Source organism: Carya illinoinensis, chromosome 10, assembly GCF_018687715.1.
Source record: "Carya illinoinensis cultivar Pawnee chromosome 10, C.illinoinensisPawnee_v1, whole genome shotgun sequence".
Taxonomy (NCBI): Eukaryota; Viridiplantae; Streptophyta; class Magnoliopsida; order Fagales; family Juglandaceae; genus Carya; species Carya illinoinensis.
Window position 1 is genome coordinate 7,126,084 of NC_056761.1, and position 14,448 is coordinate 7,140,531.

General features: G+C 34.7%; 1 protein-coding gene across 4 annotated transcripts; it reads left to right on the plus strand.

Moving 5' to 3' along the window:
• The first annotated feature begins 11,424 nt into the window (after positions 1-11,424).
• LOC122279175 (50S ribosomal protein L7/L12-like) lies at positions 11,425-14,398 on the plus strand. 4 transcript variants are annotated; one of them, XM_043089573.1, is made up of 2 exons: positions 11,425-11,676; positions 13,401-14,398. In XM_043089573.1, the coding sequence occupies exon 2, from the start codon at positions 13,479-13,481 to the stop codon at positions 14,106-14,108; it is 630 nt and encodes a 209-aa protein (XP_042945507.1). In that variant the 5' UTR covers positions 11,425-11,676; positions 13,401-13,478; the 3' UTR covers positions 14,109-14,398. The 4 variants fall into 4 exon arrangements, with proteins under 4 accessions (XP_042945507.1, XP_042945506.1, XP_042945508.1 ...); XM_043089572.1 differs by having other exon boundaries at positions 11,427-11,657; XM_043089574.1 differs by lacking the exon at positions 11,425-11,676 and adding an exon at positions 11,690-12,114.
• Positions 14,399-14,448: the final 50 nt, after the last annotated feature.

A 14,448-nucleotide genomic window follows, 5' to 3' on the forward strand; every position in this document is an offset into this window, starting at 1 on the left:
TGCAATTGAGAAAGCTATTATTTATTGAAATTTCATTAAAATAAATTTATAAAGATTAATATTAAATATAATCATAGATTATATAAATATGGTGTAATTTAAAAAAAAAAAAACTAAAATTTATTAACAAAATATTAATTTCTTTTAATATAATCTCATATTCACTCATTTTTTTTAAAAATAAATGTGTAGTACTTACACATTTTATGACTATAAATATTATTTATTATTTATAAATTGAGATCATTTATATTAAATTTACTTTATAATAAAAATAATTTTATAATTTAACGTAGTATATTAAGTGCTGTTAATTTATAAATTTATTTTTATAATATTTTTTACTACAATATTAATAATTATTATTCATCATTTCCTCGGTACCAAAATGAACATTATTCTCAAACATTACCTCCTAATTATGAAATTTAAAGAAATAACGAAGTGAGAATTTGACCTTTTAATTTAATCAAAAATTTGAAAATATATCAATAGTGCTTATCGATTTTCGTGCCCTTAATTGAAATTTGAGTACATCCACCTATTTATTATTGAGAAATAATATTTACAGTCGTGGTTGTGCAAGCGGCGTGCAGTCGCTTTGAAAAAAATAAATTAATATGGGACCCATATGAAAAAAAAAACTAACTTTTTAATCGTGGACCCTACTTTTTTTAAAGCGATTATGCGGCGTTTGTAATTTTACGACTGTATGTAGCATCGCTCTTTATTATTTAGAGAAATGATAGTTGTAAGCCTCACATAATCATTTAAATAAATAAATAAATACAAGATTTATATGAAAAAAATTAATTTTTTAATAGTAAGCTATACTATTTTTCAAAACAACTACATTGCACTTGCGTACTCTATAATTATATGTAATATTACTATATTATTTATAGCATTGTTGTGGGAGACTCTAAAATCTTCGATTGAATTCATCAGAGAAATAAGTTTTGAATTTCTATCTTTATTTAAAAATATGAGTTTCTACAAAGTCTTTTTAATTAGTTACATATGTTATTTTTAATAGTTAAATTGCCTAAAAATATATAGTTAAGCCTCCGGCGGATTTACTATTTAGCTTAACAAAGTCTTTCTAAACTAGTTTATAAAACTCAATAATTTTTATCATGGTGGTGATATTTAGTTTACAAATTGTGAATTAACAAGTGATAAACTCGGTGAGGGTGTTAGCTTCTTCAATCCCATAACATATTTTTGTTGATTATAAGAAGATAGTTGTGTAATTTATTTATTGAATTTGTTGATTTTAGGTTAAAGTTGAGATAAAAGTTGAAAGATAAATAAAATATTGTTAGAATATTATTTTTTAATATTATTATTATTTTAAGATTTGAAAAAGTTGGATTATTTATTATATTGTGTTAAAATTTGAAAAAGTTGTAATGATTAGATTAAATAAATTAAGATGAGTTAATATATAATCATGAGAAATATTATAAATCATACTTTAGGGAGAATACATAAAACCTTTAAATAAGTTTTGTTTCAATTAAATGCCACAATGATCACTCCAATTTCAATAACATTGCCTTTCATCTTTAATTTATCTTTATCAATTATGTTGATTGATGGGATATACTTAGGAATTGACTTTTATACTACGTTTCTGACATGTCTTGCGTCAGGAGATATTTTCCTTCAACAGTTACTTTAATGTTACGTGACTTTTAAGTGGTATAATTAATACAATGTGGCTCACTATCCTTTTTTATATTCTACAGGTGTACACTGTCGAACTCCTCCTCCTCCTCCTCCATTGCTTGTTACTAGATAAAAAAAACTCTCCACATTTTTCATCTACCTGTCTATATAGTGCTAGGTGTCCTGTTTGTATAATGCTAGGTATGGTATGGAAATGTCGGGACGACGTGTCCTCTCCTTCGTTAGATTTCGGGCGCTTCTCGCATGGCTATGGCCATGGGCCAACCTCTACTTAAGATCGGAGAACTCTAATAACAGGTTGAGGGGTCACCCAGCTAAGTTGAGCTCCCTGTGTTTGGATTTATCTTCTGAACCTTTTGCTCGAGAAATCACCTTACACCATGCTTGAAACTGGGGGTGCTTTTTCATGATGTGACTTGTCAAATAAAATTATTCGGAGTCAAAATGTGAATCATTTTCCTTGACGACTCTAATTGGCTTGTTCGATATTTCCTCTTATATATGCAAAGCAAATAATCTCAGTATGTCTCATGTCATTGGAACACTACGTCCTATACTAATTATGTGGATAAAATAGTTATTTTATTACAAGTTTCATGCGTGTGGCTTATTATATTTATAAAGAAAAATATCAAAATATTACTATTTTTTATATTAATTTATATTTATTCTCAAGAAAAACAGACAATTTTAAAAGCTGCAGCACTACCTCGGTTAGACAACATGGTATGCATATTAATGCATACTACTCCTCTGTCCTGTTTTTTAGTTTTTAGGATATATATTTGGTCTATATATCTATTTTAATGGTTTGAATCCATCGAATTACTAAAATAAATAAATAAATATATTGTATATATGTATTGGATGAATCAAAATACCTAATCGTAGTCATGTGTTGTCTACTAATTTTGGGAGGTGTGAGGTCTTAATAAGCTTTAGTTTAAGGGACAACATTGTTTCGTGATCAATAGATGGGTTGGCATTCAAAAATATGGGATTAAGAGCTAAATCGTACCTTCAACGTACCTTTGTTATTTTGTAAGTGTTATGTTCTAAGCACCCAACAACACATTTCACCTTTTATGTTTACGATATCTCTCGAAAGTCGCGATGCAATTTATATATATTTTTTAAAAAATATACACATGTTAAGAGACTAATGGCCGATAACATATGATCAAGTTCTCTAAAAAAAAACCTCACACCCCTATATAAAAAGCATATATACACATATAATCATTTTATAAGTTTATTTTAAATGAATGATATTTTTATAAGATAATATATACAAATAATATCATTTTATATAAAGATTTTTAATTTAAAATATAAATATATAAAGAGTTGTAAAAAAATTTGTAAGTATATCATTATTTATTTTTCATATGTGTGGACGTTGTTTGTTCAATGATGTTTGGTTTCCGAGAGCATAAGATCAGAGACTATTATTCAAATGTTTTTTAGATATAACGTGCACTGCTAACATGTCTAATTGCTTTCATTGACAATTACAAGATCATGAAACAATCCAACAAATTGGAAATTATATAAAATCATATTTAAATTTGTACTGTACGATTAGAGGGAGTTCCAACTTCCACGTGAATTAGCTTTCCTAAATATTCTCTGAGAAAAGTTTTTAAATAATTTTGAAGTAAAGAAATATAAGTTAATAGAATAAAACGTTTTTTTTTAATACATTAATTTTAGGATTTTTCTGTGGATTTAAAACTAATTCATGCTTAATATATATATATATATACAGCCCTTCACTATACGAGAATTTATGAGTTCGGTTTGTTTATTAAATTGACCCAAGAAATAATCAGTCCCTTTCAATATAGAGAAATGATTTTTACATTAATGAAATATACAAGTGCCGTGCAATCTCTTAAAAAATAAGTAAATATTAGATTTATATGAAAAAAAATTAATTTTTTAATAATAGAGTTCATTCTTTTTCAAAAAAATTACGAAACGTTTGGACAACATCATGTCTCAAAACAAAAATTACATAGAAAACCTAACCATGAAAAACCATGAACCTCGTTCAATACATACAAACGATCTATACTATAGAAAGAATAATCACAAACCCTAATAAATATTTTGAGAGTCTTTCTCAAGCTCTACGTACGTACGATACTGCTACTTAGGCCAGAATATCTAAGATCTCTAATTTTCTCACATCGTCTTTGCATCGTGGCTAGACGATCGATCCATATTGACTTCTTAACACCTGGTCTCGAAGATAAAAATAAATACTTTTTATTTGAGGGATAATATCCATTAATATGTGTTAAAAAAAAAAAAAAAAAAAAAAAAAAAAAAAAAAAAAAAAAGGAGGTAACCTTGCCAAGAAAGAAAAACACTGACTTTGACATCGGAGACACACCACCCCCAATGTCATAGGTAGCAAGATCTTAGTCCAAGTTGTTGGAATTGGGTCTAGGTGTGCAAAACAAAAAATTCTTTTTTTATCAGTTACTATTCACCATTCTACACCCTACACCCTATAAAAAACACATATACCTTATAAAAAGTACCTCTACACTCTATGAAAAAGCTATAAGTGTGTGATGTAAATATGAATAGTAATTGATGCATAATAAATCCAGTGCAAAACACATAATCATCATGGACATAAGATTAGAATGCAATAAATGATATTTTAGATTACAAGTAATTGGAAATATAAAGCAAGGGTTAACGAGAATGGAGGAAAAGTAAAAATAGTAAGCTTACAAACGATGTTTATTTGTTTGAGTAACACTAGATATAGTTTTAGGGTATGTAAATATTATATACTCTTTGAAAAAAAGTTTGTAAAATTGGAATCCACATCATCATTAAAAAAATAATTTTTTCATATAGATTTTAAATTTACCAATTAAAAGTGCGTAAAATTTGTATATATTAGGATTACAAATATCATTTCCTTATTTTGTTAGCAAGAGTACTAATTCAATGCATGGTCTTAAGTAATTATATGGGCTTCTGCCAGTTCAACCCACAGGCCAGATATGGACATGAGCTGAGCTAGCCCATCTTGGCCTATCAATGACTAACCTCCAGGCGATTCTGATTATTATTATTTTTTCGAATAAGTAATTGGTTTATCCTCACTTACAACGGTGAAGGTTTTTGAGATGACCTAATTCTCAAAATCAAAGCTTTTGCAGAACTATATTCCAATAGAGGAAAACACACAAGGGGTTTTCCAAATAGTTTCATAAATACTTATCTACTTGTATTGAGAAATGATAGTTTGTTCTATTGAGAGTTTATTTATGAACATATTAAATTCATAATTGATGCGAAAACCTGTACATTAATTAGTATAAAAATGTATTTTTTTAAAAAAAATTTGATAGCTATGTGCTCTCATCCAACATATAATAAAAATTCATTTTTATTACAAATCTTAAAGAAATATCTACTTTATAAAAATTTTATAAAAATAAAATTTATAAACTCACGTAATTTCTTGTAGTATGTCAAATCGGGAAATTCTCTGTGCAAGCCCATATTATTATACATCAAGACACCCCAATGATGTGAAGGATATAGAAACACTCGACGTCAACTAATAAATATAGTTTTGAATTTTATTTTATAGCTAAAAAAGGTTCCCAACAAGTTATGTATTTACACATAAGACTTGCATGTAATATATGTAAAAGAGAACAGTGGTCGGGCTTCCAATCCCACAAAAGCAGCCCTTCATTCATCTCAAACCACGTAGAAAAAAACATTATAAGAGAAATACACTCCACCACAGAGAATCGCACTCTTCTCTTCCTCGTTGCCTTTGTTTGCACTGCCCCAATCTCAGTCCAACACTGACGCAACCACTTGCCTACAAGGATTTTTCATGGCTGACACTCAGGTATATGTTTGATTGAATGAGACTCAAAGAGTGATGAGAAAGAAACGGAGAGATGGAGACAAAGGCAGAGAGCTTACATGCAGTGGTCCAAAGGAGTATCACATATGAGCTGTGGTCATGTCGAGTGGCTATTTCTGGCGAGGAACTTGCTGACGAAGGAGGAACGAGATTGTGATCCATGGTCATGCTATGTTTTTAACAGCAAAAACAAATGTTTGCCGTGTGTGGAGTACCCACTGTAGACTAGGTGGTTTTTTACCAATTGGCTGCTCTGTTCTGAGGGCTAAAAATAGCTATGCTTGGTTAAGGCGTGGAGGAAAATTGGGGTTGGCGGCTTGATACTGTGTTTTCTAGATGGCTGCAATTAATGCTGTGCATTTGGATGGTTTCAGAGAGAGCAACGACAAGCCATCCAATAGAAACACAGAGAGATCTTTATCAAGACTCCAAAAATGAAGAATGAAAAAAAAAAAGAAATGGTTTGGGCAAGAATCTAGTTAGCAATTGGCTAGGAAGACAAAGGATTGAGACGAGGAAGAAGACAGGATCATATTCATGGGGATTGGTTGAGTTGGTAGGCGACAAAGAGGGTGTTCAAAATTGCTGGTGGGCAAAGCAACTGGTGGGTGACGGAACTTGGGTTGTGCAGTGAAGTTGGACAGGGATGGCTCTGTTTTTGTCCATGGTGGAGTCCTATGAGAGAAAAATGCACCGTGGTCTCAGTGGTTAGTGGTGGTGGTCTTGTGAGGCATAAACTTTCATGGAATGGGTTTTATATTGTGGAAGTTGGTCAGCTTGGAGAAATCGTGAAGAAGAGATTACAGGGTTGTGAGGTGTTCTGATTTTTGAAGCCTGAAATCGCGAAGAGGTATTGTCCGTTTCTGATGTAGTGCTAGTCCAGGATAAGTGTGGTGCAAGTCTTAGGTGTTCGTATGTGATTGGCAGTCTGTTATTTGACTAAAACCAACCCGACCAATCCTAAGAAATTCTCTATGTAAAATTATAAAATTGCTCTATTAAAAAGACGATTTGTTGTATAGCGTCTAGCTACATCAATTATGAAATTTTATTATAAGATATATTCATTAAACTTTTTCCGATCATCTTCTAATTTGACATTAAATTATTAAAAAATTATTTATCATTCATTAAATATCATCAAGTCATTTGATGCCATACAAGAAGATAGTGAAAGGATGGTAATTAAAAGAGTAATAATATAAATACAAGTCTTTTAACAATCATGTTTTTAAACGAGACAAATACATTAAGGTATTTTTATAAATCAACATTATTTTATAAAAGTGTCTTCCATTTTAAAATATAATTGCGTAAGAAATTGTGAAAAATATTGTGTGTATAATTTTTTAAATGAATTATTATATTCTTAAGTCAGTATATAAAATCAATAATTCATATTATTAAATAATAAGATTGATTTAGATTTTAAACGCTCCTGTACCAATTTTTCTTGTAAATTAAAATAGTTGTCTTTAAAAATCTTCTTTCTTTTATTTTTGGATCATTTCCAATCATTTTCAATCATTTTCGTTCCATAGAGAAGGTTGAAAGGTCGGAGATGGGTCGGTCTGCTGGTGGTCCTCCGAGAAACAGGTTGTCTGTGGAAGCCGAGGTGTGTGAGGTGAGACCGCTGTTTGTTGGGGCCATTGAAGTCTCTTCTCCACCTAATTTAACGGGGACTTCTTGCCTTGCTCCTTTGATTGGGGATTGCAACACCCTAGAGAAGATTAGGCCCTTTGATTCTTTAGTAGCACCCAGAGGTGATGCGAAATTGCAAGTGGCTTTGTTTGGGGATGATTGTGCCGTCGATGAGGGGGCTGTCCTCACTCCCTCGTGCACACTTCTGCCCATAATTGAAGAGGGGAATTATTCCTCATTGTGGGTTTTTAAAAAAGTCAAGGAAATTCAAACAGTTATAGGGATCTCTTGTGTTGGTAAGGAGAACAATTTAAGGCTCTTCTCGTGGCTTTGGAAGAAAGCCATTCAAAATCAGCCATAAGGAGGGATAGGGAACTCAAAAGGCTAATTTGTTGCATTAATTATGATGTGAAGGAAGGGAGTGACGGAAGGGAGAGATCGAAAGGGAGGGGCAATCCAAGTTTAAATGCAGCCTAAGATTATATCCTAGAATGTGCAGGGGCTTAATGATCACAATAAACACCTTCGTATCAAATCTTTATTGCGGATGTGGAAGGGTAATGTGGGTTGTTTTCAAGAAACGAAGTTGTGGAGCATTGATAGAAGCATTGTGCGTAGTTTATGGGGGTGCTCGTATGTGGGTTGGTCTTATTTGGCCTCAGAGGGAGCCTCAGGCAAGGTATTACTGATGTGGGATAAAAGAGTTGTTGAGGCGTTAGAAGAGTCTATTGGAGATTATTCGGTAGCAACTATGTTTAAAAACGAGGAGGACAGATGGGAATGGGCATTTGTAGGTACATACGATTCGAATGTGGATAGGGATAGGAAAAGGTTATGGGAGAAGTTGGCAGGAATTTATTCTTATGGGATGTGCCGTGGTGTATGGGAGTAATTTTAACATTACCCACTTTCAGAGCGAGCAATTAGGATAGTACCGAAACTATGTGGCCATGGAGGAGTTTTCAGAGTTTTTGTTTGACTTGAATCTCAGGGATCTTCCCTTGGTAGGGAGAGAGTACACTTGGTCAAATGATCGGGTTTGGTCGAGATTAGACATATTTCTTATCTCTCTTGAGTGGGAAGCCCATTTTCTGGGGGTTTGTTAGAAATGCCTACCTCGAGTTAGCTCTGATCATTTTCCTATTCTTTTAGATTGTGGGAGTATTCACAGTGGTCGACGACATTTCAAAGTTGAAAATATGTGGCTTAAAGCGAATGATTTTATAGAGTTGGTGAGTGCTTGGTGGTTGTCGTATCAGATCTTTGGCACGACAAGTTTCATCCTTGTAGGTAAATTAAAGGTTTTGAAATAAGATCTGAAGAAGTGGAATTTGGAAGTTTTTTGCCACACTGACAATCAGAAGTCGGTCCTTTTAGAGGAATTGCAGGAAATAGAGGGACATGAATCACAGGGAAACATCTCAGATGAGGGGTTAATGAGGAAGGGCATGGTTATGGAAAATTTGGAAGAGAGTTTTGTTGGTGAAGGAGACCTCATGGCGCCAAAAATCGAGGGCACTCTGGTTGAAAGAAGGGGATAGGTGCACAAAGTACTTTCATAAAGTGGCAAACTCTCATCAGCGGAGTAATGCCATTGAGGCTTTATATTCAGGTACCGAGGTGTTGTCTTCGCCTACTAATATAGAGAATCATATTGTGCATTTTTATGAGTCCCTTCTTACCGAACCGGTTGAATGGAGGCCGAAGCTTGATGGCTTGCATTTTGAGACTATTGATACTCAGAGTATGAATGTGCTGGAGAGACCTTTTGATGAAGACGAGGTTTACAAGGTCATTTATGGGATGGCTAAGGATAAAGCACCGGGACCAGATGGCTTCTCTATGTGTTTCTTTCAAACTTGATGGGACATAGTGAAAGGTGATGTTATGTACGTCTTCAGTGAGTTTCATTCTTTTCAAAAGTTTGAGAGATCTTTTAATGCGACTTTTATTGCTCTTATTCCCAAGAACAAGGGGCATCGATTATTGAGGATTTTCACCCTATAAGCCTGGTTAGTAGTATATACAAAATAATTTCGAAGGTGCTTGCCAACCGGTTAAGTCCTGTGATGGAACAGATTATCTCCAAGCCACAAAACACATTTATTCATGGGAGACAAATTCTTGACTCAGTGTTCATTGCTAATGAGTGCTTGGATCACAGGTTGAGGGAGGGAGTTTCAGGTATTCTTTGTAAGTTAGATATGGAAAAGGCTTATGATCATGTAAACTGGAAATTCTTATTATATCTACTTCAGAGGTGTGGGTTTGGTGAGATGTGGATTTCATGGATGAGTCATTACATTTCTATTGCACGGTTCTCAGTGCTTGTTAATGGTACACCTGTTGGTTTCTTTAATAGTTCTCAGGATTTGTGACAAGGAAATCTATTATCTCCGCTTCTGTTTGTTATAGTCATGGAGGCTCTTAGTCAGATGGTAAAGGCGGCTGTGGATGGTAGTCTCTTATCGAGTTATCAGGTGGACAATGGCACCGGTGACTCTATTATCATTTCACATCTTTTATTTGCAGACGATACCATTCTCTATGATGCGGATATTAGTCAGATCCAAACTCTACGAGCATTGTTACGTTGTTTTGAAGCAATGTCGGGATGCAAGGTGAATCTTGGGAAGTTTGAGATGGTTCCAGTGGGTGTGGTCTCAAATATTCTCAGCTTAGCAAGCATTTTAGATTGTAAGGTGTCTTATTTGCCGATGAAATATTTGGGTCATATTTGGGCCTACCGTTGGGCGCAACATTCAAGGCTAGAGCTATATGGAATAGGGTAGTGGAGAAGATAGAGAAAATGTTAGCTGGTTGGAAACGGATGTATTTATCGAAATGAGGCCGTTTCACCCTTATTAAGAGCACCCTTACTAATCTCCCTACTTATTATCTATCCCTATTTCCTATGCCTGTAGGGGTGGTGAACAGGATCGAGAAACTATTTAAGGCATTCTTATGGGGGGTATAGGGGAGGAGAAGAAATTCCATTTGGTTAAATGGAAGACAGTATGTGCACCAGTTGTGCAGGGGGTTGAGAATGTGTGATTTGAGAACTTTTAATAAAGCGTTGTTAGAGAAATGGTTGTGAAGATATCATTCAGAAGGGGGATCATTGTGGAAGACAATCATCGATGTTAGACATGGAGCGACTTGGGGTGGATGGTGCTCTAATGAAATGAGATGGGGGTATGGTGTGGGTTTATGGAAGTTTATAAGGAGGGGTTGACCATGCTTTGAACAAAAAATTTGTTTTGTAGCAAGTGAAGGCAACCGTATCAGTTTTTGGTGGGATGAGTGGTCCGGAGATCAGGCTTTGAAAAGAGCGTTCCTGGCTCTTTATAGTATTGCAGCGAATAGGGAGGTTTCAATGGCGTATATGCGTTTCTTTTCGCATGGCTCTCATCATTGGAATATTCTTTTCAATAGGAATTTTCATGATCATGAACTAACTAGTGTATCAGATTTTTTCAGCTTACTATACTCCAAGGGAATGCCAACGACACATGGAGATAGATTGAAGTGGAGGTCTAATAATAAGAAATACACGGTAAAAGCGTATTACAATATCTTGATAACACAAGATCATATTCTGTTCCCTTGGAAAAATATATGGAGGTCCCGGGTGCTCTTCAAAGTTGCTTTTTTTGTATGCAGTGTTGCTCTTGGGAAGATCTTGACTATGGACAACTTGAGGAAGATGGGTTGTGTCATAGTAGATTGGTGTTATATGTGCAAAAAGAATAGAGAATATGTGGACCATCTACTATTGTATTGTGAGGTAGCAAGGAGTTGTGGGATGAGATTTTTCAAAGGATTGATATTCTTTGAGTGATGCCCCTGAGGGTTGTGAATCTGTTGGGTTGTTGGAGGAAGCTACAAGGTTGTCATCAAGTGGTTGCGGCATGGAAAATAATTTTGCTATGTATCATGTGGTATCTTTAGTTAGAAAGGAATGCACGTTGTTTTGAAGATAAAGAACGTACAATAGGGGAGCTAAAGAATTTTTTTCTCCACTCTATTGTCTTAATTTTCTGCTATTGTACTAAGTGGAAATAATGCTCATGACTTTTTATCTTTAATTCAGCACATCTAGAATGTATTTAAGTGTTATTCTGTACACTTCCAGGCCTCGGAGTGTACATGACTTATGCCTTTTTCATTCATTTCAATAATATTTTCTCTTACCTATCCAAAAAAATAAAGTTAAAAGGCACTGCCGTTCAAGCGATCGATGTGGCGCAAAGATGACTAGAAATATCCTCGATAGGCGTCGTCGTTTTAAGGGATACACAGAATCGAGCCCTCAAACTGTACACACGCTCACACACACAACAGCGGTCCGATCCTCCATCCTCGACGGCGCCATTTTTGTCGTCTTCACCCTCAATTTAGGGTCAGGGATTAGGTACCAAGCTGCCCTTCGGGTATTTATTATCTTTTGCTTGATTTGTGATTTCTTTGTGGTTGGAAGAGATTTTAGACCAAAATATTTGGGTTGCTTGCGTGCACTTTGGATTTTACAGCTTTGTTCTTTTTATCAGTGTTGGTTTTAGAGCTTGGCGTCATCTCCTCGTTGGGTTTTTTTTACCCCTTTTCTATCATTTCCTCGCAGCTATAAATGTGACACCCGTGTTATTTTTTCAGTTCTTTAAAAAAAAAAAAAAAATTATTGAATTGCTTGTGATCTAGTTCACTTCTGCTGGAATGCATCTGTATCAGGAACTGGGAAAGCTATCTTCTTTATTGATTTCCTCAATGCTTTGTTTGTTTGGCTACCGAGAAAATGTGATAAAGCAATTAAAAGAGCCTCAAGAAGTAGTTTGAGTCTTTCAGGTTACATATGATGGAACACTCGGTTTGAGGTTTTTTCTGTCTGTAATCTCATTTCCTTCATTTTCTTTTTTCGTTTTCCTTTAGTAAGCAAGCTCATGGGAATTCTTTTGACACTTAGTTTTTAAGTTGGCAGCTCAATTTTATTTAGTCTTTTTCTTTCCCGAGCAGCTAAAATGTACTAGCTAACCAGTTATTGTGGGAACTTGAATCTGCTGGGCAAATTTGCATTAGGAAAGACTCGTTGCTGTAGTTTGGTAATTTTTAGATTGCTGAAATTTGTGCTTGACTTCCTTTTCATTATAAACTTATACACGTGCAGTGGAACAGAGCATTCGCTTTAGGTGAAAGGCACAGCACCTCAATCTTCAAATTTTAGTCATTGAGTGATAGAAAGAACATAGGCATACATGCATCCCGGAAGAACTTCCTTGAGGAATGTTGATGGTGCAGTAGGAATCGATAGAAAAGAGTGTGATTTGCTCTAAGTACCAGATAGTCCTTTTTTGAGAGCTTTTGTTTTGAATTATAGTGTTTTGGGAGAAAATACACCACTAAAGATGGTTGATGAGGTTCTTTTGTTGGAAAGGTTAGTTCAGAAGATAGGAGTAGTCCCTCCTGGAATTTATTCCCTCTTTGCTTTATATGGTTAAGGGAAATGATATAAAGCAAATATTTTGCATTGTCGGTAGCAACCCTCGGTGGGATTTCTAGGTGGATGTAGCAGGGTCCTATGGTTAATTTGGAGCGGGAGAAATAATCATACTTTTAATGGATTAGAGCTGTCTTCTCTGGAGCTAAAATCTTATTTCTTGCATTCTTTTGTATGCGTGGTTTTGTGCTTTTGTGAATATGGCCATTCGCTCCTTTATAGGCTATTGCTCCTAAAGAAATATTACAGAAAAAGTGAATTTCAGTTTCTTCAAGATTGCTGATTGCTTTTCGTTGTAAAAGGAGTTGAAACTATTGCTGTTGAGTTTAAGATGAAACAATATGCTTCATGCAATCCTATATTATCATGTTTCTTTGTATGAGTCAAGATTGTAATTCCAAAAATTTCTAGGATTCTAACATAGGGCACACTTATTGCATCTCTTTTCCCCGCTTTCGAAGCTTCTGTTCAGTAGGTTTAGAGCTATATTGTATTCTTCTTATTATTTTAAGCTTATTTTTATATCTATTTTATCTTTATAAATATGTTATTTATATCAGTAAAACATTGTATTTTTTTGTTATATAAAACTTGATTGAAGCAAAATGTATATGATTTAACAATCCCTTTATTTGTTTGTTTGATTGTTTGTTCGATGGATTTCAGGCCATACTGTTGTCAGTCGTCCAGTGAAAGCTCAAATCTTAAAGGTTGATTTTCCATTAATAGAATAGAAACGTGAAAATGAGCTTCATTTTAAGAAGGCATACTTTACCAATGGGATTATCCAGAAAAGCTGTGGTGGCCCTAAATCCGATTAACATCAATACGTTCACTCAAAGATTTAGTCAACCTGCAAGGGAGGAGGAAGAGGGGGAAGAAGTGGAGATTGATCAGAAAAGGCTCCCAACTGATTATGATCCAGCTACTTTTGATCCCACAGAGCATCGTAGTCCTCCAACTGAGCGTGTATTTAGGCTTGTAGATGAAGTCTCAGGACTCACATTGGCTGAAGCTTGCCAGCTGGGAAGCATTATGATGAAAAAAATGGGAATGAAGGACCCACCAACAGTTGGGGTCATGAAACCAGGAGCTGCGGGTTTGGCTGGAATTGCAGCAAAGGCACCTACAGCAGCCAAGGAGGAGAAGAAACCAGAGAAGACTGTTTTTGAATTAAAACTTGAGTCCTATGAAGCAGCTTCAAAGATCAAGGTAATCAAGGAGGTTAGGAGTTTTACTGATTTGGGTCTCAAGGAAGCCAAAGACTTGGTGGAGAAGACCCCATCAATTTTTAAAAGGGGAGTATCGAAAGAAGAAGGTGAGCAAATAATTGAGAAGATGAAAACTCTTGGGGCCAAGGTTATCATGGAATGAAAGGAAACTGATACAAAATTCGTGACTCCCTGCTTTCCAAGCCAAGTCCTTTTGTTGGCACTAAAGATATAATTTTGCCATGCAAATTCTGAGGTAGAAAGGTGGTTGAAATCCTGGCGTATGGATGAAAGGATTTGGAAATCTTTTGTTTGTCAGGATATAGTCTTATCAATATATTGCGTATTTTTAGTCTAGATGTGATGTCCATTGATTTTACAATTATCGGCCCTATTCGAGGTCATTTCTTTGAGATCGAAAACCCTTTTTGAGAGTTTACATTTCTTTGGGTTTATTCGTCTTAAACTATATTAGTGATGGGCTGATTTGGTTGCTGCCATGG